Genomic DNA, 25,566 nt, shown 5'->3' on the forward strand with positions numbered 1-25,566 from the left:
TCATAGGTCTACGATATACCTTCATATTTCAATGTTGTTTTTCGAACTGAGTGTTTAAAAATGTAAAAATGAACCCACTATGTTGAACACAACAACTTGTGTCAGAGTAGACTTGAACGCATCACGAAGCACTGGGAGGCGGTGCCTGGCAGCTAGCGGTCTAGCTGACTCCACAGCTAGCCATGCCTGGAAAATGTAAATTCCAGGATGCGTGGCTCTCCAAAGCAATTTACAAGGACTGGCTGGTGAAGGATGTCCATGACATTCACTTTGCCCGATGCAGGGCTTGTTGCAAATCAATTAAACTTCAGACTATGGGCGAGGCTGCACTCACCAGCCACTCAGGAGGCGCTGGCCACAAAGCAGCTGTCCGCAAGCTACTGGAAGGTATCTTAGCTTCAGCCATGAAACAAGACAGAAACATGTTGAAGCTGCTCCCAAACGTTCAGCGCATGTGAAACTAGCCGCTTCTCCGTCTGCATGACTGTGCTGCTTTCTTGTAAATAGCGCTGTCGTCTGTGGTGGACTCTGCTCGTTTGGCTTCTTTCCTGAGGTGTGTGTGAGCGATGAAACATCTGTCACGTATCCTCCATGTGTGCATGTTTTAGATCTCCACACGACACGCAGGCGAGTGTTCATCACCCCAACAGAGTTTTCTTGGAATTATATTTTATCATACTTTTTGAAAGTCTGGAAAAAAAGTAACGCATTAATCCAGAATGAACATATTCATTCAAGACATTTTGATTGTATAGATTTCGGTTTTAAGGCTCAGTCGTCTGATGACTTTTTATCAGACTCGTTTAATGCTGAACAATAAAACGCATTATTAAGATGGATTACGTCCTTTTTTCATGGCTCTTTTTTTAATCACTAACTGGGAAATTAAATCCTCACTTTCCTTTAACAATGTCTGATCAGACTGATGGGTCTGTTTTTATGTTTCCTGCTTTTCAGATATCTTCCTCAGAGATTTCTGTTGGTACAGGTTGTCTCCAAGATAAGAACATTGGACTTACAAACATTCGTAGATATGAACAACCACACACCGGCAATATCCCACTACTGTACACCTAGCAGCGTAACATGAACTCCCCATAGATTAAGATTTCACATCATGTCAAAATAACTCCGCAAATATACAACTAAATGAACAGTTTGTGAACAGTAAAAAGTTTGAAAGACAACTTAGTTTAAACACATCCTCCAATTTCATTGCTTGTTTATCATAGATTGTGTTAATATCCACTTGAATTTTCTTGCATGCTGAGGTGTTGATGTGTGTTGAGCAGGATTGAAGCTCTGGTTTCTGTCAGTAATCCATTGTTTGACTGTTATGTAGCACCTGATTCCACCAGAAGGGGGTGACCTCTGTTCACTTTCCTATAATATTCACCTGCTGCCCCTCCCTGACTGACACCTTGTCCTGTTTTTGATTAGCAGGTAACTTGATGCTGTTGAATTCCACTGAACCGATGAATGGCAGCGTGAATCAGGTGCATCTTTCAAACAGATTGTTTTGCCCTTTATTATAATTAGAGGCACAGTTAACAGGATGTGTACCAAAGATCCACATTAGCTGTAATCCAAGTACTAACAGGTAAAAATGACAAATGCCCCACTGTAATAATGATAATAATGTAAACCTCACTCTTTTATCCAAGACACAGGACAGTAAGAAGGAAGAGGTGCCCTCCTGCCTCCAGCGAGAAGTTCTGGATAGAATACAAGGCAGTGACTGGTCAGATCTGCACCACAGCCCCACCACAAACTCCAGCTCCCACAATGCAGAGCTCCAGGATGTGACATATCCTGCTGCCTTCTTCACGGCACCAGGTACCCTCAGATAATCCTGCACAAGCCGGAATATGTTTACTTTCTAGAGACACTCACTGAGGTTTCTGTGGGCAAACCCCAGTCAGTCAGTCTGGACCACAGAATGCTTTAATGTGAACTACATTACACTAGTGTTGAGACAATGCTTGTAATTCATAAACTGTTGTGGAGACAGCACTGATTTAAGGCTAAAGGATTAATAATAAAAAATGTAGATGATGATGATGACGAGGAGGAAGAGTGTGAAGAGGCTGATTCAGCCTCACTGTCAAATTCAAATTGTTTTAGCAAACATAATAATAATAGATTAGATTTATACAGCACTTTTCTAGACACTCAAAGACGCTTTACAGTGGATTCATTATTCCTTCACTCCTCATTCATACTTGGTGATGGTAACCTACATGTGTAGTACAGCCTCTCTGACCACCAAGCATGCACATTCACACACCAGTGAGTCTCTCACTGGAGTTAAAGGAGGATAAAGTGTCTTGCCCTAGGACTCATCGACAAATGACTAGGGGAGCAGGAATCGAACCGCCAATTCTATGATCATTGGACGACCCACTCTACCAACTGAGCGACTGCCGTCCAGTTACATTTTATGTACTAATAAAATCCAATTGAGTCAATTTTAAAGTCTATTCTTCATCCTAACATAGGGAGACGAGTCACAACCAGGGCTTGAATGATGCTCAGCCTCAAGGCCGACACCTCATTCTACTAACCAAACTAGACTCTGACCTCACAGGTGCCTCCAGGTTAAACAGCCAGCATCTCCACCCATTGGGTGCTGACACAGAGGAAGCCTGTCACCGCTTGGCTCTGCACGACTCCATCGACCTGTCGAGGATGGAGCACCAGCAGAGGACGGAGGCTCTGGAGCAGCAGATGAAGATCCTGGAGTGGGAGAACAGGATGAAGGTGCTGGCGTGGGAGCAGGAGCTGGTGAAGGAGCGGAGGAGAGCGATCCGCCAGAAGGAGAAGGCCTTCAGGATGAAGAAGGCTTACTACAAAGCCAAGCTAAAGAGGATGGGTGAGGACCTACCACCATCCTCCTCCAGTGGGGAGGAAGAGGAAAAAACATCCAATCTGATGGAATGAAATGTTTATGTCTTTGTATTTTTATGAGTGCTTGTTTAATTAAATGTAAATGTAATGTAATTGTAATGTAATGGACTTTTATACATTTATTTGTACGTTAATCACTTTTTTTCACAGAGGGGGTTTTACCCGTCTTGCTGGATGGTTGAGGCCTCCTTGAATCAGCATGACAGCATGACAATAATATCACACTCATTTAGAAGTGCTGATACTTCACAGCATGAGTATGATTACTCCAAAATACAAAAGTGGTATTTTAAATTATTCCACATGAACACAAATACCATTGACTCTGCAAAACAACAAGTTCCTCTTCAAGAAAAAAATTGTCAAATATATTTGACATAAATAAGCTAGTATTTATACGTTTCCTTTAAAATCTCAAGTGAATGATGTTCTGCTAAAAGATGTGAAATTCATGAAATACTGTGACAAATCTCTGTTTTACTGTTTCTCATCATCAGCATCAGAAATAATACTGTTGTACAACTCGGTCTGTGATTTCTGCCAAAGTCAACGGGAAAAGCTTATTGCACTTTATAACATGGGTGTTTATGCTTATGACATTTTCTTTGCTTTGTAAATAGATTTAAATTTGATTAAAAAAACATTACTACATAAAACAAATGCAGACAGACCACAGAGACCTTGTTAATGATGGAATTGAAGCTCAACACTGGCTGTACATTTTGTTTAAAATATTTGACACTTTTCTGAAACCTCAAAGGATTAAATGTAGGAGGAATGATTCCTACCATATTGAGACCTTATTCATCCTTTAACAAAACAAATTAATAGTACGTTTGGCCTGCCTGTTCCTGTCAGATGCCTCCGGAGTCCCACCATTCAACAAGACTATAAAACTCTTTCATTAGCTTGATGGCAGCTCTTACTTTTGGCGTCCACCACTGTTTTTGGGGGCTACCACGGCGACAAGAACCAGAGACCTTGAGACCACAGCTTTGGGGAGCCCTTTTGACAATGCAGGTGGAGAACATGGTCCACTCTGATTCAACATCCTCAACCTCCCAGAGTCTGTCATTTAAAAAAAAACAACTTTCTTTGTATTTCTTTTTCATTCAACCAGTCAACGCAGATGGCTGACCACCAGAGTCTGGGTCCTGCTCGGAGTTTCTTCCTCAATGAGGGAAGGCTTCCTCATGCAGTACCACAGTTCCTCTCTGGGCACCCTGTCATAAGCTTTCTCCAGATCTACAAAAACACAATGCAGCTCCCTCTAGCCTTCTCTGTACTTCTCTATCAACATCCTCAAAGCAAATACTGCGTCTGTAGTACTCTGTTTTGGCATGAAACCATACTGCTGCTCACAAATGCTCACTTCTGCCCTTAGTCTAGCTTCCACTACTCTCTCCCATAACTTCATTGTATGGCTCATCAGCTTTATTCCTCTGTAGTTGCCACAACTCTGCACATCTCCCTTGTTCTTAAAAATGGGCACCAGCACACTTCTCCTCCATTCCTCAGGCATCTTCTCACTATCTAAGATCCTGTTGAACAACCCAGTCAGAAACTCTACTGCCACCTCTCCTAGACACTTCCAAACCTCTACAGGTATATCATCAGGACCGACTGCCTTTCCACTCTTCATCCTCTTCAATGCCCTCCTCACTTCATCCTGGCTTCATCCTGGCAGTCACCTCTTCTAGTCTTTGTTCTCTCTCATTTTCCTCGTTCATCAACTCTTCAAAGTACTTGTAAAGTCTTTCAGTAAAAACTCGTTACATTTACGTGCCACTGAGGGGCGAACGGGGAGAACTTCGGACACTTGTTCTGGCAACAAGAAACCAATGTCCAGTGCGGCAAATGTCTTTGAGTGCTTGACCCATTTATTTTCTCGTGTGCTCACCTTTACACAGGGAAAATCGTCACATGCTCATAGTTCATCTCAACCAAGTTTTTATCTGGAGTCCCTCACAGGTAAGTATCCATTTAACAGTTTAGATCCCGACACAATCCAAAACTCTTTACACAAACCTTCCTGCTACCACACACAGTCAAAAAACTGTATTGTCCTGGTTCACACACCTGCCGTTCATCACCGGCACCTTCCCTAAATCACCTGTGTTCCTAGCGTAGTGCTCCACCTTGTGTACAAACAACAGGATTACACTTACATACCATGACCTCTGTATTAATTAACAAGAAACAGAACAAAAATATTACTGTGGCTCCAACAGTACTCTCTCCATCTTCCTATCACACTACTGGCACCTGTCAATAGACTTCCTTCCCTGTCCTTAATCACCCTAACCTGCTGCACATCCCTCCCATCTCTGTGTCTCTGTCTTGCCAACCTGTATAGATCAGTCTCTCCCTCCTTACTGTCCAACCTAGCATACAAGTCATCATAAGCCCCTTGTTTGGCCTTTGCTACCTCTACTTTGACTTTATACTGCATCTCCCTGTACTTCTCTCTTCTGCATCCTCTTCTCTCACACCAACTACCTTCATGTCCTCTTTCACTACATCCATAAACCTCCTCTTTGGTCTTCCTCTAGGCCTCCTGCCTGGCAGTTCAAAACTCAGCATCCTTCTACCAATATATTCACTATCTAGACATCTATCTCTCCTCTGGACATGTTTCACTCACTCGTTCACACACACAAACACACTCACACACACACACACACACACACACACACACACACACACACACACACACACACACACACACACACACACACACACACACTCAAAAATAAACAAAAAAGTCTCCTCATAACACTTGTACTACCCAACACCTCCCTCGTCTGTCATTTGGTGACCCTGCCCGGTTCCATATGCTCCCTGTTTCATATGCTCCCTGTTCCATATGTACCCGCTGACTGAAAAAGGAGGTTTGTCCTGGTAAGGAGAGGAATGAAGGTTAGCCGCAGTAAGACAGAGTACATGTGTGTGAATGAGAGGGACCCAAGTGGAAGAGTGAGGTTAGAGGGAGAAGAGATCAAGAAGGTTCAGGATTTTAAGTACTTAGGCTCAACAGTCCAGAGCAATGGAGAGTGTGGAAAAGAGGTGAAGAAGCGTGTACAGGCAGGATGGAACGGGTGGAGGAAAGTGTCAGGTGTGATGGGTGATAGAAGAGTTTCAGCTAAAATGAAAGGAAAGGTGTACAAAACTGTGGTTAGACCAGCAATGCTGTTTGGTCTAGAGACAGTGTCACTGAAGAAAAGACAGGAGACAGAGCTGGAGGTAGCAGAGATGAAGATGCTGAGGTTCTCTCTGGGAGTGACCAGGAAGGATAGGATCAGGAATGAGTACAACAGAGGGACAGCACATGTTAGAGGTCTTGGAGATAAAGTCAGAGAGGCCAGACTGAGATGGTTTGGACATGTCCAGAGGAGAGATAGTGAATATATTGGTAGAAGGATGCTGAGTTTTGAACTGCCAGGCAGGAGGCCTAGAGGAAGACCAAAGAGGAGGTTTATGGATGTAATGAGGGAAGACATGAAGGTAGTTGGTGTGAGAGAAGAGGATTCAAAGGACAGGGCTAGATGGAGGAAATTGATTCGCTGTGGCGACCCCTGAAGGGAAAAGCCGAAAGGAAAAGAAGAAGAAGACTGAAAAACATTTCCTGTTTCCTTTACAAATTAAAGTTAAAGTTCTTATTTTTCCCCCTTAAATTAAAACTCTTCACTAATGATGATTAGTATTGTTTTTAGCTTTGAACATTTTTTGAGCTGTCAAATAATCCATGATTTTTGGACTGAAGAAATAATGCGTGTGTTTTTCTGATAGCCAACCTTGTGAAGGATCCGTATTGCTCTTTTTGGAGCAGTGGTTAGTTGTAATAGTGAAGTTCTGTCATTGAACCCTCAAACTTCATCTTTGTATTGAAAATTTGGTGGGACCAGGAAACAGTAAAGATAGTGGACTGATTTCTGATTAACTATCAGTTTTTATTATTGCCTGTGTATTCAGTATACAATTACAAAATATCATCATTTTTGTCTTGCTGAGGTTTAATGATAATCTGTTTCTGTCAAACCATTTTTTAGTTTGTTCGTTTCTTTTTAAATCAATAAATCAATACTTTATATATCACAAGCATGATGCTTGTGATATATAGCATTTATGATTAATTCTATTGCCTCTATCCTTGTCAGTGATGCAGATCAGTCCAATCTGATGTTGAACAGTTTTTCCAGTATTTATGTGAATTGTCAGAGGCAGGTCTATAGTTTGTGAAATGATGCCCATTTCCAGCCTTGAACATTGGTAGGACTTTAGTTATTTTCATTTCATTTGAAAATGAACCGGTTATCTTTTTTTTCTTTTATCAATGGGAAATTTATACTCATTGAGAGGCATTTTTTTAGATGCCTCTCTTTGTGTCTTATTTAGGTCATTTGACTGTTTGTTCTGACAAGTTTTTACAATATTCCAAATTTAATTTTCCTCTACTGTTTGAAGAAATAATGAGCAAGGATCTCTCCATCAACTTTTCCTCATATGTCAATGAATTGGGGATTGTTCTTGTACAGTCAGATCCAACGCAAAAAAATCCATGAGAGTTATTAGCCACATCTTTCAAGGAATATTTTTCAATATCCTTATCAAGGAAATACTTGGGCAGAATATCTAATAGAATTAGATCCATTTCTTATAATATTTAGTATTTTCCACATTCTTCTAATGTTATTTCTATTATCATCTAATATACTCATGTATTAATGTTTCCTAGTTGCCCTTACAAAATAAGTTAACTTGTTATTATATTTCTCCTGTGAGGCTGTTTCCTGTTTTTTGGACCCTAAAAACTCCTCTTGTGGTGTACACCCAGAATAAATGTAGACACAGCCATGTAGGAATAAGTCTTGTTTTTAATGTCAAACACTTCTCGTATTTCTGCAGAAACAGGGAAACAAATATTTCCATGCCGCCATCCCTTTACCGACGGTTGGAAAAAGACAGCTCATCATGAACACACAAATCTTACAGAGATGACGTCCTTTCCCTCCTCTTCCTCTTACTCAGAACACATCACACTTTAGCCTCAACCTGCGTTTTTTAGTGTCTCCTCAGTTATTTGGCTCCAGTTAGAACTAGATCCACCTGCCTGCTGTGAGAACAATCAAACACGCAATCACTTAATGGTTTGACTGGTTGTGAGGTTATCAATCTAGAACTGTGAACAGTTTTTTGGGACATACCTGAAATTTTTACATCAATCATTCAACATTTATTTTAGTTGTATTTAAATTACATGACATTCTGTCAGCAGTATAGGGTTCAATCTTCAGTTTGTGTCTCATCACACTTCCACACATTTTATCTTCACCATTAATTAAATCATCTGAAAGCTGAAAAGTTTGCATTATTATTGCAAGCTTAGGTTGTAAATAGGATACCTCACTTTTCCTAACCTTCCTGGTTCTCCTTTCTGGGTCTCTCTGTTTTTGTACCTTGTGATTTATTGTTTGACTCTTTGTGCTGATATGTTAGCCTTCTGTTGTTGTTTTTTAAATGCCTTTCTTGGTGTCTTTTCTAAAGCATGTTTTCACCATCTAAATGCTCACTTCTTTAGCAAAGACATTTTGACAATGGAAAACCTTTTTTCCTTAGATTTCATGGCACTTTATTTCTTAACGCTTCATTGTCAACGTACAGACCACGAGGACACCAATTTATCATACTTATTCAAAGCAGTCATCCCTTTGGCTTGGATTTGCATGTGAGGCCTTTGTAAACAAGTCTCCCTGATGCTTCCGGAGAGACTCGGCTGCTCCTACGGCGCCTCTTGAGGCAGGCTGAGTCGTGATGCATCAAAGTGCGAGAAACCTTGAGGCAATTCAAACTGTTGTCACATAATGCAGTCTTCGTAAGACAGCCATAAACTTTTACCAACCAAGCCTCCTGAACACTAACAACATGGTCTGTTAATTTGCATGTACTGATACGGTTCAGACGCCATCAGGCACAGACATACGGACAGATGATAAGGCCACGCTCAAGCAGACTGCATCACTAAACAGCACCATCTCACCAAAGATACGATGCTTTGACTCTGAAGAGTTGAACCTTCATGTGATAATTAAGCTCGGTCATCTCCCTCTGTACAATCATCTGGTTCCGTCAAATCTACGCTCTTACTAGTATAATAATCCTTTTTTTGAAAGATAGTAATCACAGTTCAAACTCCTTTCTCATTTCCCATTAACCACAGTTTGTGTTTTAAATCATCTCATCACTTATTATTGTAATTTCACAGAGAGTTTACAGGCGTGAGGGAATATTATCAGATTTCAAGGTGATTACATTTTGGGGATGTTTTTTCTTTGTAGGAGAAATCTCTCCATCAGCAACAAACAAGAGTGCACTTGCACCAAACTCACTCACAACAACCTTACACAGAGACAATCAATTAAAAAAAAGAAAACAGAAGATTTCTTCTTCTTCTCCATTGAAAAAGATACAAAATGTATAAAAAAGTTATTTACAGTTTCTTTTTCTTAGATGGTTTCAAGATTATTGTTGTGTTTGAAATCTGAGGAGTTCATTTGCAGTTTTTAGGTAGTAGAAGTGTTTCATTCATTGTTCAAAAAAACAGCACAAATCATTGTTTGGCAGGTGGTGCAACTTAAAAAACATAATTTATACAGTAAAAACCACCCACAAAAATCATTTTCTATTGTCAGCGGGTCCTCTGTCTGTCATCTAATACTGCATCTCTCCAGTATTCTGCCCAATTCATAACTTTTGACCTTGTCCTTGGCATTTCAAGCACTGTCCCGATGCATAAAGGAATTTTCAGGTCGTCATCAAGACTGTCCTTCACTTCTGTTGGCTCTGTGTTGAAAGAAAAAGAAATGAGTCAACATCTTTGTTGTTGTACCTTTAACTTACACATAATAATTATAACATAACTGCAGAATAAATGAGGGTTAGAATAAGGATTAGTTACAGCAATGGCAGAAAGAACAAAACACACTTAGGCACATGGGAGGAAAATATAAGGTTCAGAAAAGTACAGAGTGGAAATAATGGCAAATAGTTTGACTTGCGTAGACTGAAACAGTACAATTAGGGAGATTAGGAAAGCTTTATACAGTCGTTATGGACCTGGGGAGGAAGAATATATGCTTCTGAGGAAGACAAAGGTAGGAAGGATTGGGCCAAAGATACAACACATTTAACATTCTAAATATCTGTTTAAGAACGAAGTTCAAGACAACGAGAATCTAAATACATGAAACACAGAAGGTCAGTGAAAAAATCTTTCTTCACAAAAGGACTTACTCAGAATCAGGGGAGACTTCAGATATATTGTGGGAGGTGGCAGACTGAGGCGGGGAGGGGGAAGGTCCGTGGGCGGAGCCATTAGGCCCCAGGTTGGAGGCAGTGGTAGGTGGAGTCAGGACAGTGGAACTGAAGGATGCCAGGATGGAGGACAGAATATCCAGGTGTTCACTGGAGGGTTGTCGACCCAGAGCGTTGGGACCTGAACCTGGGACTGGGGGGACACTCTGACTGGGGTACCTACATGAAGGTGCAGAGTCCAGTCGTCCTCTGGCATGAGCCGAAGTAGGGAGTTGATCTTGCTGGGGCTCCTCTGAGATCGGGGGAGGAGGGGAAGAGGAAAGGGGCTGGTCTGAGTGTGAGGGCTGGCGGGGGGGCAAAGTGCGAAGCCACTCTCGACATGGCTGAGCTTGAGATCCCACTCCGTTTGTCTCCAGCTGCTCTCTCGACCTGCTGCTCATCAGCCCCCCCCCAAGGTGCTCCCGAGACGAGGCCTGCCGTCGAGTTAGTGTGTTCAACTGCGACCTTGAACCGCTGAGGTATCCCTCTATTCCTGCCCCTCCATTCCCACTCAAGTCCTCTCTGGATGCGTGGACACTGCCTGCATGATGGTTGTCAAGTCTGTCCCTGGATCCAGTCAAGTTCTCCCTGGATGATGAGGCTCGCTGATGATCAAGCCCCAGGCCCCCTAACCCTGCTCCTTGCCCCAGCCCCATCTCCCTCCTCCTGGGCAAGAGATCAAGATTTTCTCTAGATCCACGGGAATCCAGTCGGTCCCTCGACCCCCCAATGGTCTGTCTCCCAAGAGGATCCCTGGACATCTGCCTACGGGCCAGCGAATCCAGATGTTCCCTAGAGGAGTAGCGGGATGCCGGCTGGGAAAGTGAGCCGGAGCCTCCCCCAGCACCAGCAGTGGCAGAGTACATGCGGCCGTAGGAAGCTGCAGGGACACCTCGGTGACCCAGAGTAGAGGTTCGGTACCAGTTGAGCTCACTAGGGACCCGGCCCATGGTGGAAAGAGGAGGGCAGCCAATACGATTCTTCAGGATACCTGTAAGGAGAGAATACCACAGTAAGAAGGAGAGTAAGACATAGACCAAGAAACAAGAAAAAGAAGGGAGTAGCAAGAAGAACAGGATCCATTAGTGGAGATCACCGCAGGGTTTAAAGAGGAGAAGGAGACAGGGGTTAAAAGTGAGAGCAGGAAAGTAGTGAGGAGAAGACGAGTCAGATGTCAAAGAATGAAGAGAGGTAAGAGCTGATAAGTGTGCTGGTGGTTGAAGCGTTCTACGCTGACTGTTAATATTTGATGAATATATCCTCTTCTGAGTCACGTGGAAATCCTGAGTGAGACTTGGAAATGAGGTGGGAAAGAAAAGCAGCATAAAGTTCTGGTAACCTATGGTTTCCTTGCTTTCAGCTATCTATACATGGATGTGTGTGTGTGTGTGTGTGTGTGTGTGTGTGTGTGTGTGTGTGTGTGTGTGTGTGTGTGTGTGTGTGTGTGTGTGTGTGTGTGTGTGTGTGTTCAATACCTTCCCTCAAATGTCACCCTTGGTTTCAAGCAACAAAGATTATTTCTTATGTTTGTATTTATTACTCTTGGGTCAGTTCTGCATGCATGTCCTCTTGATATCTCTGCTTTACATGTGAAAGTCACCAAAGCCTTTGGGATCAGACACTGTGTCAGACTAATTCTTATGCATAAGAACCGCAGGTTATTATACACACCCCATACACTAACATCAAAAGATGCATGTTCATAAAAGCGAACACATGTGATTTCTGACCTTTGTTTTCAAAAATAACCAAGAAACATTTTCCCCAGGTTCAAGTCTGTTAAAGACTCTTTTAAACATTATTTATAGGTTTGATATATATCTAACCGAAAAGTTACTTTTCAACATATTCTACAATCAAAAATAAAACTTAAATATCTAATATTTGTAAATATCTAAACATTCATAATACATGTGACCTGATGTTTTCATTATACACACAAGAACAAAACCAAGTAAAGCTGGTTGGATTGGAAGGAAGTCAGCTGGTAGGTGTTGTGTTGTTATTTCCTCTAACCTTTGCGATGCCGGTGTGGCTGGGTGAGGCCGTTCTCATCTCCGCTGGTCAGCGCTGCGTCAGGCTGGTTGTTGTTAGCAGCGTCCTTGCTGTAATCTCCCCCCAGGGGCCGCTCTGAGCCCCACTTCTGCATGGTGTGGGTCTCACATTCCTCCAAAGCTGGCCAGTAGGACAGGAGGTCATTGCCATCCAGATCTGGTCACACAAAAGTGTCACTCATAAGACGTTACGTGTTATTAGAAAACACATGTCTGTCTTCCTGTCTGTCTATTTTAAAGTGTTAATGAATAACGAAACAGGAACATTCTAGTTCTGGAAGATCTTCACCTCCACCAAGGAGGTCATGTCTTCATCAGTGTGTGGACAACTCTAAATATTCATGAAACTTGATGGGATGATTGGTCACATGACAAACAAGAACCTATAATATCTTGCCAAGGATCTTGACAAAAGGAGTAAGTCAAGAGTGTGACTCCACATCTGGGCAGGTCTCCAGGAGTCTTATTATGAGGGTCAAACTGGGACTATATTGCTTTGGTGCAATGGTACAATGACCAAACTGAGCTGTGTTGGTGGAGGTTTGTTCTCTGGTTGCTGTGTGGTTATAGCTGTCATCAAGTGAAGTATTTCATCATAAAACCAAGTAAACACCAAATATGAAAAGCTGCTGCTCTATAGCCCCACATTCACTTTGTTTTTTTTTTAACTGCACATCAATTGCTGTGCTACATTTTGTTTCCACATGTGCATCTTAACAATCTCATAACCTCTGTGTCACAAACACATATGTCCAGACTATTTCTTGACCAGTCTGGACATCTACAAACAACAATCAGTTTTATATAGACACATACAATACTTTTATTCAAACATACGAATATGAACTACAATCGATATTGGACTTTAAGTGCAAGTGCTTATAGCGAATACATTTATGTAGTAATGCCCACACAGTTACTGATAACTAGGAATACTGCATTCAGTAAAGGCATAAATCCAGCAAATGCGCTGCTGGCACCAGTTGAGCAGAGTGAAAAAGTCACATATGTTTTCACAGCACCAGACACAAAAACCAAAAAATAATCCAGTAGTTTCTGCCCAGAATCATACCTTATTCACAGGCAAGCTCCACTAACTTAACCCGTGCTGTACTTTGTTGGTTCTGTCACTGACTTATTACAGGTTAACTTGCTTGCAGAATGTTGTTTAATATATGGTATTATAATATACAGTATACAGTACTGTGAAAAAAAGAGAAACGTCTTCTGCTATTAATCTTTGAACCACTCAGGATGAGAGTTTGCTTGATCCGTGGGGACAGTAATGAATAAATTTCAGCTGCTCAGGGTTTGCAACTAAATGTTTATTTTCACTATCAAGTCATATAAGTAATATTTTTTAACATAATGATCTGATCCCCAAAGGGAAATTAAGAGCACACTGTAGTTAGTAAGTACTTCAAACGCATGCATACATGTTAGTTTTATAGGCCCCTATAGGACACACACACACACACACACACACACACACACACACACACACACACACACACACACACACACACACACACACACACACACACACACACACACACACACACACACACACACACACACACACACAAGGGGGCCTGTAGGGATGCAGGGGGAGGCAGAGTGGTGGGCAGCCCGTTTGTGGAGCGTCCCAAATGAGCAACTTGTAAAGGGGAAAGACACCTTGTTCAAGGGCATCTCGGCATTGCTCCCGAGCTGAGCTGACACCTCCCAATGTCAGCTCACCTCCGGGTGTTTTTTTTCTGGGGGTGGGAGCGGGATCTTAACATTGGAACATTGGATGACCCGCTTTACTGCCCGCTCTACCACTGAGCTACTGCCGCCCCTAAATCCATAATAAGTAAGATTTCTCTGCTCAAAGTCAGAGAAAGTTTCAAATTGTTTTCTCAGAGCACTTCTGTTTGAAAAATGTTTCAAAGATCAATCCATTATTCTAACATGGAATTAATCAAACATCAACGCTACTGCGCCACCAATAATACAAGATAGAAGTTCAATAACATTCATTATTAACAAACATATTTTGAAATACTGCAGAAGGTTATCAAACACATTTATTGTTTCTCTTATGTCGTCCACTTAAAGTTGATTAGTGCGCGTTTCTAAAGCAGTCCTCTGATGGCGTCTGTTTGACAGCCGTCCTCAATCAATGACCGGTTTAATGCCCCCGCTCAATGAAAAGGTCGCTGTCTTCAAACTGCGACCTTTCAGGAGTAAAACCCGTCACTGTTAGAGCAGCCTAGGCTTCACTCGGACTGTATTGATGAATTGATTGGCCAGCGCTGGCCTCCATTTAACTGACAGCTCCAGTCCATGTTTTGCCCCAAATAGTTCCTGTGATCCAGATGCCTTGTTAAGCTAAGAATTGATTACGTACATTTATAGATTTGAATGTGTGGCCTTTTCTCATCCCGACGCGTTTCACAGAAGACTTCATGTGGACGCCATTTATAAAACAAGTTTCAATGCTCATTTCAGGCTCGTCTGTTCATACATCAGAAGAAAGGTGGTATTGATTAAAGACATTGACATTTTCTCTTGGTGTATATGTGTGCTTCCAGTATGGTGTGTTGTATGTTTCATATAAAAGGTGTACTGTTAACCTGCGGCTGATGATGGCTGGCTACTTTCTAGTGGAGGCTCCATGTTCACAGCCAGGTCAGATTTGCTGGAAGCTTTTGATTCTTTTGCTGAACTGACATGAGTGAAAATCCTCCATCTCCCCTATTAATGGGCCTATTCCATAATATTACGGTTATTACTTGCAACCGTAATATTGATCATGGTTGCAGATCCCAATGTCCAATCAGCTGTGTTTAGGAGTATGAGAAGATGCTAGCGTACCTTTGGTGCCGTTGTGGGCGGGCTCTGTGAGCAGACGCTCGCCGTGATTAGACCGTTTGAACCGTCGCTGGATGCGTCCACGGAGTCTGACGTTATCTTCACTCTCAGAGGAAGGGATGGAGAGACTCCGCTCCTCCTCCATGGACAGGTCTGAGTCCGAGTCCGAGTCTTCACCTGGGAGGAATGGATTGAGACGGGGGGAGAGGGAAAGATAGAAAGAAGGAAAAAAGGCAGAGGGGAAGCAAAGAATAATGAGACGAGGAAGAAAGGATTGGGATTGATAGTCTTCTTTGGTATGTGGTTGAATGTTTAGTGGAATAAATAAAGAGACTTAGGGATGAGCAATAAAAGGAAATGTTTGTGCCTGCATGTTTACCTCCGTCTCTGTGGAACATAGCGACATCCAGGTCTGTCGCTCCGGTCTGGACGATGTTTTGTTCCAGAGTCTGACGAGCCAAGAGATTTTCTCTAATAGGGATAGTACAAAGGAGTTATTACACACACACACACACACACACACATGGACACACACGCACGCGCACATACTACTTTCTGCTGTACAAAAACACAGAAAGGCACGAAGGATGAACAATCACTGAAGCAGAAAGACGCCAACAGCGGCTCTCAGGACATTAGTGTTGCTCTACATACACAACAGCACAGCTCAGTCCAATCTCCTTCATGCTTACCCCACTGACCCAAAAAAATACATAATGGTGTTTTCATGAGGGGGAGAGTTTCCTCCCTTGAAGGAGCAACGTTCTAAACATGAGCATCAACTCTGACAGGTTATTTAAATGATTATCTGCCATTTTAAAATGTAATAATTATCTGTTCTTGAAATGCAGGACAACTGATGTTAGTCCTGACCTACTCTCCTGATGTGTCCATGGAGAATGCATGCGTCTGTGTTACTATTTACCTGGCCGAGCTGACGGAGGAGATGGTGGAGGCTCCCAAAGTGATGCGGTGCAGCCCGCTTTGCTCCAGAAGAGATGCATTGTGGTAAGGGTTCTGAGCCTGAATGAACACAAAGTTCAGAGAAACTATTCAGGTAACGTTACATCGACCCATCCACAGTCATAACAGTCTTCCGTCCATAAATAAAACTAATCTCCCCTCTGATGTTGCTTTGGAATAATTGGCAGTTAATTTGTCTACGTTTTCATTTCACCTGAGACTAGATTTTATGTACTAGCTGTTAAAAATGATAACCTCAGTGACGGTATACGAGAGCTTCCAGAGGCTCCAGGGTGCCATCACAGTTTCTGAATGCTGAGTGAGATTCAACAGTAAAAAGGAGAGTCAGCTAGTGGAGCAGGAGCTAACCTGGAAATACATGTCAGCTTTTCATTCTGTTTAAGGTCAGAGCGGTCATAAATGAAAGTAGAACATAGGCTAAAGGATGCAAATAGGTGGTCATGTGTGCACACATTCATGAGAGTAGCAAACAGCAGTGTGTTTGTCCACAGACAGAGTTGGTCAGGTAGTTATTTTGTCAGTGATGGAGAGGAAAAGCTTCAGAGGAAACAAAGGTTAAAAGGGTGGAATGGACTATATATAAACTGGAATGACAGCGAGCACATCTCAGACTGACAAGGCCAAACAATTCTAAACATCTTTTCAGCTTACTCCTCCACAGAGATTCATGGTACTTATCGTGTAGTTATGGAAATTCTAAAAAAAAAAAAGGGCTGCCCAGCAATTTTAAAGAAAGTAGAGGAAAAATTTTAGATTCATGCCTTATTTTAGGAACTATGGCAAATTTAAAGGTGTCTTCCCTGGAAGCTATTGTTCTTGATGGGAAACATGAAAAAGAAAGCAGTTCTCATCCCAGAAGCTGTGACATGTATTGCAAGGTGGGTGAAGCGTCTTGTACAAAGATACAACAGAGCGTGACTGGGATAGAATAGGATTCGAACCACCAACCTTGAGGTTTCTGGACAACCCACTCTAATATCTAAGTCACTTATAAGTAGGCACACAAAGACGAGTGATTTAAAAAGAGAGGAGAAACAAGAAACTAGAAACCATTGAGTCACACACACACACACACACACACACACACACACACACACACACACACACACACACACACACACACACACACACACACACACACACACACACACACACACACACACACACACACACACACACACACACACACACACACACACACACTAAACAACCACTGCTTTGCTTTGTTAGAAGTGGCCTAAAGAGGAGACAGGGCTCCACTTGTCAGTATATTGTTTTATCTGGGTCAGCTAAAAACCCTTACGGCAAACGGCGAGGAGAGAGAGAGGACAGAGGAGGTGAATGAATTGATGGCTGGATGGAGGGGAAGAGGAATGGAGGGCAGGAGGTCTTTTCTGGTTGACTATTAATTGACTCAGTGAGGATGTGCAGCTAGAAAATAGAAATCATAATGTAGGTTGGGATAAAACTCTTTGGGCTCACGATTAGGATACAGATCATTTAGATGGTTAGATACGGATTATTGTGCCCCCCCCCCCAGTCTTCGTGTCTTGTGTGATATTTTTGCAACTTGCTGAAATCGTGCTGTGAATTATTTCATAATGCCAGCTCAGATCAAGATATCATGTCGCTTTAAATGTTGTTTGATCAGCAGAGAGGAGCAGCAGTGGCATTAATACCCAGTCGGATGCCTTGTTTGCAACTCACAGGGTTCTGAGGGGGTCTAGGTGGGTCTTCTCCAGGGCTCTTTTTACCCAAGCAGGCAACACTCCAAGCCTCCTTAACCTCTGAGTTGAACACAGTGAAGATCAGCATCACAGACAGACCCTGTTAGAAAGAGAATCAACCGCCATCCAGTTACAGACGTGTCCTTAAAACATGCCCACAGCAGCACCTATGGCAGAATTCCATTTCTTTTCATACCTGTACAAGGCAGAGGACGTTGAATATGTAGTAAAAGGCCAGGATGCTGTTGTTCACCGCCATCAGACCACACAGCCAGGTGGAGGTGGCCACCAGCAGCAGCAGGAAGGCGTTACGAATAGTGGCACTGCAGGGAAACGAGGGGAGCGTGGGAGAAAGAGGGTCAGAGAGGGATTCACCAAGTTGGAGCTGGATGAGATTATAATATGGTAAAAACTGCCCAGAAGAAGCACTAACAATCTTCTCCTTTTAGCTTTTCCCTTCTGGGTCACCACAGTGAATCAGTTGCCTCCATCTAACCCTGTCTTCTGCATCCTCTTCTCTCACACCAACTACCTTCATGTCCTCTTTCACTACATCCATAAACCTCCTCTTTGGTCTTCATCCAGGCCTCCTGCCTGGCAGTTCAAAACTCAGCATCCTTCTACCAATAACCCCTCAAATTAATCATGATTCCAAAGGATTTCATCTTCTAGGAGTGGGTTACCATGGTGATAATGTTCTATCATGTAACTGTTTCCTGTCAGTGTGATGACATCATGAGGAAACTGAGCTGACTGGGCAGAATGTTTGAGTGTTTGAGCTCTATTACCAGAATACAACAAAGGTTTTCTAACTGTTCAGCTTCAACAGGCTTAACATCACAGAAAACTACAGTATAATTGAATCAAATGGGGTTAAAATCATTAGTGTTGTGTTTTGTAAGGGTGAATATTAACAGTGAGGTCTGTTATGCTTTTGTTTAATCATCCTCAAACTTTGAGATTCTGATTCTGATTTTTGTGTTGTTTCAGTCAAAACAGTGTTGTCAATAAATGATTAACATCTGACACAAATGTACAAATATTATTTAAGACAGATTTGTGGCTTCATTAGATGAGCTCAAGCTGACAGAATTGCAGGATTACATGACATGCAACATTTGACTGAGAGAAAAATGACTTGGACTTTCTGAATTGTAAATGGGTTATATTATTATTATGGCGTCTTCCTCGTCCCTTCCAGTGAACTCCTGGCAAGACGCTGGCGTTAACTGCTGATCAACAGTAGGTACTCACATGACAGGAAGCTTCTTGGTCTCCTTCTGGGATGGATTGCAGGAAATCTTGGCTACGATCATGAAAATTCCTCCATTCATCTGGGTAGAAACGTATCAATACAATCAGTGAGATAATTTCATAGAGTTCAACTGATTTAATTATCATCAATTTATTCCACATTTCTCCTCCACATCAGTATTCACACTATATGAAATGTATCTTTAAGTTTGTGCATATATGCAGCGTTAATTAGAGCACGTCACACACACACGAAGAACGGTACCAGTATGACGATGGCTATTGGACCAGCAAAGCTCCAGATGAGTTTGTCATCGATGGAGATCCAACAGAAATCTGGATTTCCATAACCCTCGGGGTCCAAGCCCACCGCCAGGCCTGCAGCAAAGAGACAAACGGGTCAGAAGGGTAGACCTATCGATGGTTATCACGTAGACTGAGACAGGAAATACAGCAATGTAAAAAGTAAAACCATTTGTTAGTGTAAAAATTCAGTTTAGGCCTTCATAAACTTCAACCAGTGGGTGTGTTCATACAGACAAAACCTTAAATATTTATATTTCTAATTGGCTATAAGCAGTTTATCAATGTTATGTTCAACTGTCATGGAAAGCCTTACTTAGTTTCAAACAATGTGTATGAGTGATCACGTTGTCTACTTAGAAAATAAAATTGTGACTATGCTGATTTCACTTTAAGCATGTAAGTCTAAAGATAAAGATAGAATTATTTGAATTTGCTTGTAAATAGTATTTACAGAGAACATTTTCCAGCAAGCGTGAGTTTCCACACACTCATTGTTCAGGGACTGTTTTACGTGGGAGATCATTTATGTCTGTGTGGCAATTTTACACCCAGCTGCATTGTTTCTCTATGATGGTGCCAGAAATTCTTTTGCATTCTTATTTGAAATACAGTCAAGGTCATGTCATGTGAATAAAGATTTTTTAAATTGAAGTGAAAAATTCTGCGACAGGGAGAATCTATAGAAAGACAGACAGATAAATATTCTGAGACACCTCTGAGTCACAGAGTTGTGTGTGTGTGTGTGTGTGTGTGTGTGTGTGTGTGTGTGTGTGTGTGTGTGTGTGTGTGTGTGTGTGTGTGTGTGTGTGTGTGTGTGTGTGTGTGTGTGTGTGTGTGTGTGTGTGTGTGTACAAGGTGGAGAAAGAAAACAGATATTACTTTCTTTGAATTTATGTCAAGGAAGAAATTGCTTCTCTCTCTGACTGTGTGTGTGTGTGTGTGTGTGTGTGTGTGTGTGTGTGTGTGTGTGTGTGTGTGTGTGTGTGTGTGTGTGTTTGTATATGTTTCTCTACATTTAAATATCACTGAAACCTGTTTAATAAAAATGTCACTAGGACACCTTATCTGCACAACCAGACAGTGTGTGTGTGCACAGAGTGTATGTTAACGTAGCTAGGACATGTTTGAGTGTGTCTGCACGGATCCCGACAGCATGCATCTGCAGACTGCATCTGTGACTGTGTGTACGTGAACCGGCGTGGCTCACCTGTGATAATAGCAGGAACCCCCCAGCCGATGGCGTAGTAGAACCTCATGGCTCCATAGTTGATGTTGCGTTGCTCTGTCTGCATGCGGTAGATGTGAAGTCCCTCCACAAACATCCAGGCAAATGTGGACATGAAGAAGTAATGCAGGAGGATGGCCACAACCGTACACAGGAACTGGAAGGAGGGAGAGAGGAAGAGAAACACGAAAAAGAGTCAATTGAGGGGGATGAATGATGTGAAAGAGAGGAAAGAATAAAAACCAATAGCAGAAGAGCGGAGGAAAACATTGAGGGGAAAATTTGCAGAAGCTAAAAACCCAAATCGTTTGTGTTGACTCTGTGATGAGAGCAGAGGGTCTCAGTGGGATGAAGAAACAGGCGTTACTGATTTAATTACAGACGTGACAGTTTATGCTATCGTATTACAGATGTCCTCAGGAAATGCACAAAATAAATGATATTACTGTTATGAACTGTTAATGTGCTGAATTATAGCAAGTGTGTGAGGAGAGTGTGATCTTTAGTGTGATTACAGCTTACAGTGATGACCGTCCGCAGAGGAAAACACACAGACGCACGCACACACACTCACACACACACACACACGGTTAAAATGGACCTTCACCTTGTGAGGACTGTACAGTAGATACTGACTATATATAGTTTATTATAAGACTGAATTATTACATTACATATTTTAATAAAAACAGGGCTGGACTGTCTGGTTCAACGTGGATTTGATGCTGCTTTAACGCTGAGGTATGAAATCAGTGCCAAGAGATGCTCTGCTCCAACAGATATTTATTATCTGGTCATTACCAAGATTTGGGTTGCATTTAATGAGGACTAAGTCCTGGTACTGTGTTCAAGGCAAGGCAAGTGATTAACCTCCATTTCACTTGAGTTAGTCAGGCTCTGCTGTCAGGTTTGGGAGTAACGCTGAACGTCTCTGAGAATAATACAAAATACTCACAGGAAGCTTTCTGAGAAATTACCCTCAGGCTGCTTTTGTGTATTTCTGGAGTGGTTCCTTTGAACTTTTGGAGCTTGTGCTCAGTTTTTTTTTTGTACCAGATAGGGAGTAATACTACTCAAGCTCAAGTGGTGTGAAATTAAAGCACTTACGCATCTGAAAGTCAATGTCTTCTCAGACAAACAGTGGAGCTGTTTGTCAAAAGGAAAAGCAAAACCTAATCTGAGTGCAGGAAAGATCAGAAAACAACTTATAAATGTGACTAAAACATTGCGATGCATTTATAATCATTGTTTACTATGGATAAGGGCAGGTAAACACTTACATAAAGATAAAAACATATCTCTCACCTTTATTAACTCTAACTACTCCAAAATACTGAGCGCTCTATGCCTTTATGTTACAGAAAGCAGATTTCTAAGTGAGGTCTGAACAGATTCCTGACAGCATGGCCAGAGACACAAAAATAGGAGCAGACTTGGCAGAAACACAGCCAGACGATGGATTTCACACTCCCACACACATCAGAATACAAACGGTACACACAAAAAGAAACGAACGTGTGAGAAGCAGTCAGCGCAGGAACACAACAGACCACTTAGAGCACTAACATGCTCTTCAGAGCACAATGTATGTGAATTAGAGAACCTGTTGTTCAGATATGAGTAACCTGGGACACCTGTACAGTCAGAGGTGTGGAGATGGATTTCATCCTAAGTGAACAGATATTTTGAGTACCTGCTCTACAAGCTGCTCTTAGGAAAACACACACACACACACACACACACACACACACACACACACACACACACACACACACACACACACACACACACACACACACACACACACACACACACACACACACACACACACACACGTACACACACAGACACACTGATCAGTGATGCTGGAAATGTTTTCTCATTCTCATTAGAGGAGAGAATATAAGATTAAAGGCCACAAACACACAACAGGAACACAAACACAAACACAACCCACCTGTTGTTCAGTCTGATTGACCCCGAGCAGAAACACCAGCTCAGACAAAAACATGGCTGCCGCTGTGTTTGAATGGATGCTCCTGGTGTTTGATTTGAGGCCTCGGAGACAGGAGAGCACGAGAACGGTGAGGAGGAGCGCCAGCATGGAGACGCACAAAGAGGAGTAAGTGACCAGAGCCAGCGTCTCAAGATCTCCCTCCAACTGCTGCTCACAGGGAGGTGAGAGGAGAGTGTGTGAGAAGAGAGAGGGTATTAATGGGTGAAAACAACATTTGAGTAGGAATAGATGAGGAAGAATAGTTGGGAAAATGTGAGGAGATGGGTCAGAAAGGAGAAATTGAGCAAATCATGTAAAGTCCCACAGTGAAATGAGGAAAAGGGATAAGTTCAAATGATTTTATAAGCTGTTGAAATCCTGCTGCTTCAGTCGGGGTCATTGTCTGCCCTCCTGTGGGGCTTTACTGATTGCAAACTCTCCCTATCTGTGATCTTACATTATCTGGAGAGGAAGTAAATCTACATAATCCACAAATCCTGAGATTTAATATCCTCAACCTGCACTGACTGTTGGCCAGGTTGGCATGCTAAATGGTGAATGCTTTCAAAAAGGATGAGATTGGCTTTAATTTGAAGGCAAAATAAAAAAGGATGAATCCAACTGCATGAAAAGAGAACATAGGAAGAAGATGACAAATTATCCAGACAAATTAAAAAAAGAACAGACCAAGCAAACTGGGAGGAATTTCTAATCTGTCAGAGTCCAAAGATAGGAACTGAATCACTGCTGTTGTTTTCCATGTGCGATTTTGGGCGCATCTACTGCATCTGAAGTGGGGTTTCTGATTCCACTTGAATCCTTGTTCCTCTATCTGCCTGACAGGCATCCAGATCTGAAGCAGCATCACTCACAATGCTGAGATACTGGGAGTTTGGGGCTGGGAGTTTGCGTTAAACAGTGAACATCTTCAAAAGCTCTGGGAGGGATTTCTCTGGTTTTCAGAATGATAGTCAGGATTTAACTGCAGGATTTCTAACAATCCTGACCCCTTACTGAACCCAGGGAAAATCTGGGAATACACAGGTATGTGTGTGTTCTTTTCTTCCCCATCACGTATCAGACAATTCCTACAGTCGTGATGATGAAACTGCAGTTCGGATCACCAACCTCTCTGTGTGAACTGTCCATCAGCACGCCGAAGGTGCCCAGTCTCTGGCACTGGCATTGGACATGGGAGGTGTTTCTGTAGACCACGACACAGTCTCTGACAGTCCAGCAGCCACCGATCTCTGACCTGCAACAGGGCAGTGACATTATGCATAAAAATACGTATCCATATGCAAATCATGCTGTGAGCTAGTACATCCTATGTGAGTTGAAGTGTGTGTTTGTGGGGCACCAATCAGTAAAGACATTTATGTATTATTATTAATTAGTATATTATGTGAACTCGGTTCACTCTAAAGTGGATACTTCACATAAGTTCGTGAGTGATAAAGGCACATGTCTACGTAACACCTTGAAATGATACACAAAGGCATATTTAAATGACATTACAAGTAGTTGGGGATTTTCAGAAGTATCCAAATTGTCAGTACATTGTGAAATATAAGGAGCCGGTGACAGTCTGATCTGTACTCACGGGCTGCTGTGGTTCCACTGCACACACAGCGGTTTGCTTCGATTGGCTGTCTCCAGCAGCTTGAACTCCAGCAGGATTGGCTGGTCCAAGTGACCCCCGACAAACGTGTGGTTGTTGTAGACGGAGATACTGACCACCGGGGAGTTCATCACCGGGTGTCTGGGGAGTCTAAGGGGGAAGAGAGAGATCAGAGTTACAGAGTATAATATGAAGTCCTGGCGTACTTAATATTTAAAATACGTGTTTGACTGTTGAGAGACAAATACTGAAAAGTGGACATTTTGCTAGTCTGCAATTAATCCCAGAAGTAAGAGTACCAATAGAGGGGTGAGGATGGAGGAGACAGAGAAAAGATGTCAATAATGACAATTTGGAAATAACAATGAGAAAAATATTATCATCAGACAGCCGAAAGAATTGAAAGACAATATATATACTGTATGTATGTATGTATGTATGTATGTATATATATATATATATATATATATATATATATATATATATATATATATATATATATATATATATATATATATATATATATATATATATATATATATACACTGTATTCGGGAAAAAAGATTTAAAAAATTGGTCCATCCTTCAATCACAGGGATTCACAACATTTTTGTCTGTTTCATTACATTATAAATGTATTTCTTTTGAATAATTCCTCTTATCTAAAAGAAATGCTAAAATCAGCGTGGTTCCTATGTCACAGGGTCAGCGCTGCTGCCAGATTATCACTGTTGTGATTCTGACTGGGTCCTACCTCACTCCTCGTCGGTCTGTGTTGTACTTGGGAGGAAGTGCGCCACCCAGACTGCGGTAAATCAGCAGGATGACGATGGCGATTGGTTGCTCAGGCATTGAAACTTTGCGTCTGGCTGCAGCGTATTCTCCGGTGTGATTGACAGAGATGCTGACGGGGGCAGGGGGAGTGTTCTGAGGGGGGAGAGCTGAAATGGAGAAACCTCTGTGTGAGTTCATTCACTTAGATTGGAGCTCCTGCAGCTCTGTGTGTACCTCTGCTCTCACCTTCTTTCTGGGCCTGATCCTTCTCCCTCCAGCTGTGCTGCTGTTGGCGCTGTGGCACCAGGGCAGCAGGGGGTAGTATCACATGAGTGTAGGGGTCCCACAAAGCCTGGCCTCGAAATAAAGTATTGTGGTAACGAGGGAAACGGCGCCGTACATGGGTTAGGTTGTCCACGCGGTCTAGATTCATCACTGGGAAAAGAAAAGCAGAATTTAATGTACAGATCAAACTTTTCTAAGGATGTTTTTCTGTAGAAAGAGAATTTTAA

The 25,566-nt window shown here is 42.2% G+C and overlaps 2 protein-coding genes across 3 annotated transcripts in view; one reads left to right on the forward strand and one right to left on the reverse strand.

The window, feature by feature from the left end:
- Positions 1–147: 147 nt before the first annotated feature.
- On the forward strand, positions 148–4,263 carry LOC137609619 (uncharacterized). Of its 2 annotated transcripts, none has more exons than XM_068336773.1 (4): positions 148–387; positions 1,444–1,496; positions 1,665–1,836; positions 2,588–4,263. In XM_068336773.1, the coding sequence occupies exons 1-4, from the start codon at positions 183–185 to the stop codon at positions 2,938–2,940; spliced, it is 783 nt and encodes a 260-aa protein (XP_068192874.1). In that variant the 5' UTR covers positions 148–182; the 3' UTR covers positions 2,941–4,263. The 2 variants fall into 2 exon arrangements, with proteins under 2 accessions (XP_068192874.1, XP_068192866.1); XM_068336765.1 differs by having other exon boundaries at positions 1,441–1,496; positions 2,588–4,257.
- Positions 4,264–7,768: 3,505 nt separating this feature from the next.
- Positions 7,769–25,566, reverse strand: part of celsr3 (cadherin, EGF LAG seven-pass G-type receptor 3) — an 86,115-nt gene continuing 68,317 nt past the window's right edge. Inside the window, exons 22-37 of the mRNA XM_068336717.1 lie at positions 25,301–25,489; positions 25,035–25,221; positions 24,263–24,430; positions 23,788–23,914; positions 22,621–22,827; positions 20,646–20,820; positions 19,398–19,510; positions 19,133–19,212; positions 18,075–18,201; positions 17,859–17,978; positions 16,093–16,190; positions 15,547–15,638; positions 15,171–15,344; positions 12,274–12,468; positions 10,198–11,248; positions 7,769–9,747 (exon numbers count right to left, since the gene is read on the reverse strand). Of these exons, the coding sequence (XP_068192818.1) occupies positions 9,720–9,747; positions 10,198–11,248; positions 12,274–12,468; positions 15,171–15,344; positions 15,547–15,638; positions 16,093–16,190; positions 17,859–17,978; positions 18,075–18,201; positions 19,133–19,212; positions 19,398–19,510; positions 20,646–20,820; positions 22,621–22,827; positions 23,788–23,914; positions 24,263–24,430; positions 25,035–25,221; positions 25,301–25,489 (3,131 nt within the window). The 3' untranslated portion in view covers positions 7,769–9,719. The remainder of the gene's footprint in view (positions 9,748–10,197; positions 11,249–12,273; positions 12,469–15,170; positions 15,345–15,546; positions 15,639–16,092; positions 16,191–17,858; positions 17,979–18,074; positions 18,202–19,132; positions 19,213–19,397; positions 19,511–20,645; positions 20,821–22,620; positions 22,828–23,787; positions 23,915–24,262; positions 24,431–25,034; positions 25,222–25,300; positions 25,490–25,566) is intronic.

The sequence above is a fragment of the Antennarius striatus genome, chromosome 2 (assembly GCF_040054535.1).
Source record: "Antennarius striatus isolate MH-2024 chromosome 2, ASM4005453v1, whole genome shotgun sequence".
NCBI lineage: Eukaryota > Metazoa > Chordata > Actinopteri > Lophiiformes > Antennariidae > Antennarius > Antennarius striatus.

What these genes read in the sequence shown, in the direction of transcription:
- LOC137609619 (XM_068336765.1), top strand. Translation starts at nt 183, where the DNA reads ATGCCTGGAAAATGTAAATTCCAGGATGCGTGGCTCTCCAAAGCAATT. An exon ending in TGAATGGCAGCGTGAATCAG is followed by an intron (nt 1,497 to 1,664) that starts GTGCATCTTTCA and finishes CTTTTATCCAAG; the next exon opens with ACACAGGACAGTAAGAAGGA. An exon ending in TGCCTTCTTCACGGCACCAG is followed by an intron (nt 1,837 to 2,587) that starts GTACCCTCAGAT and finishes CTGACCTCACAG; the next exon opens with GTGCCTCCAGGTTAAACAGC.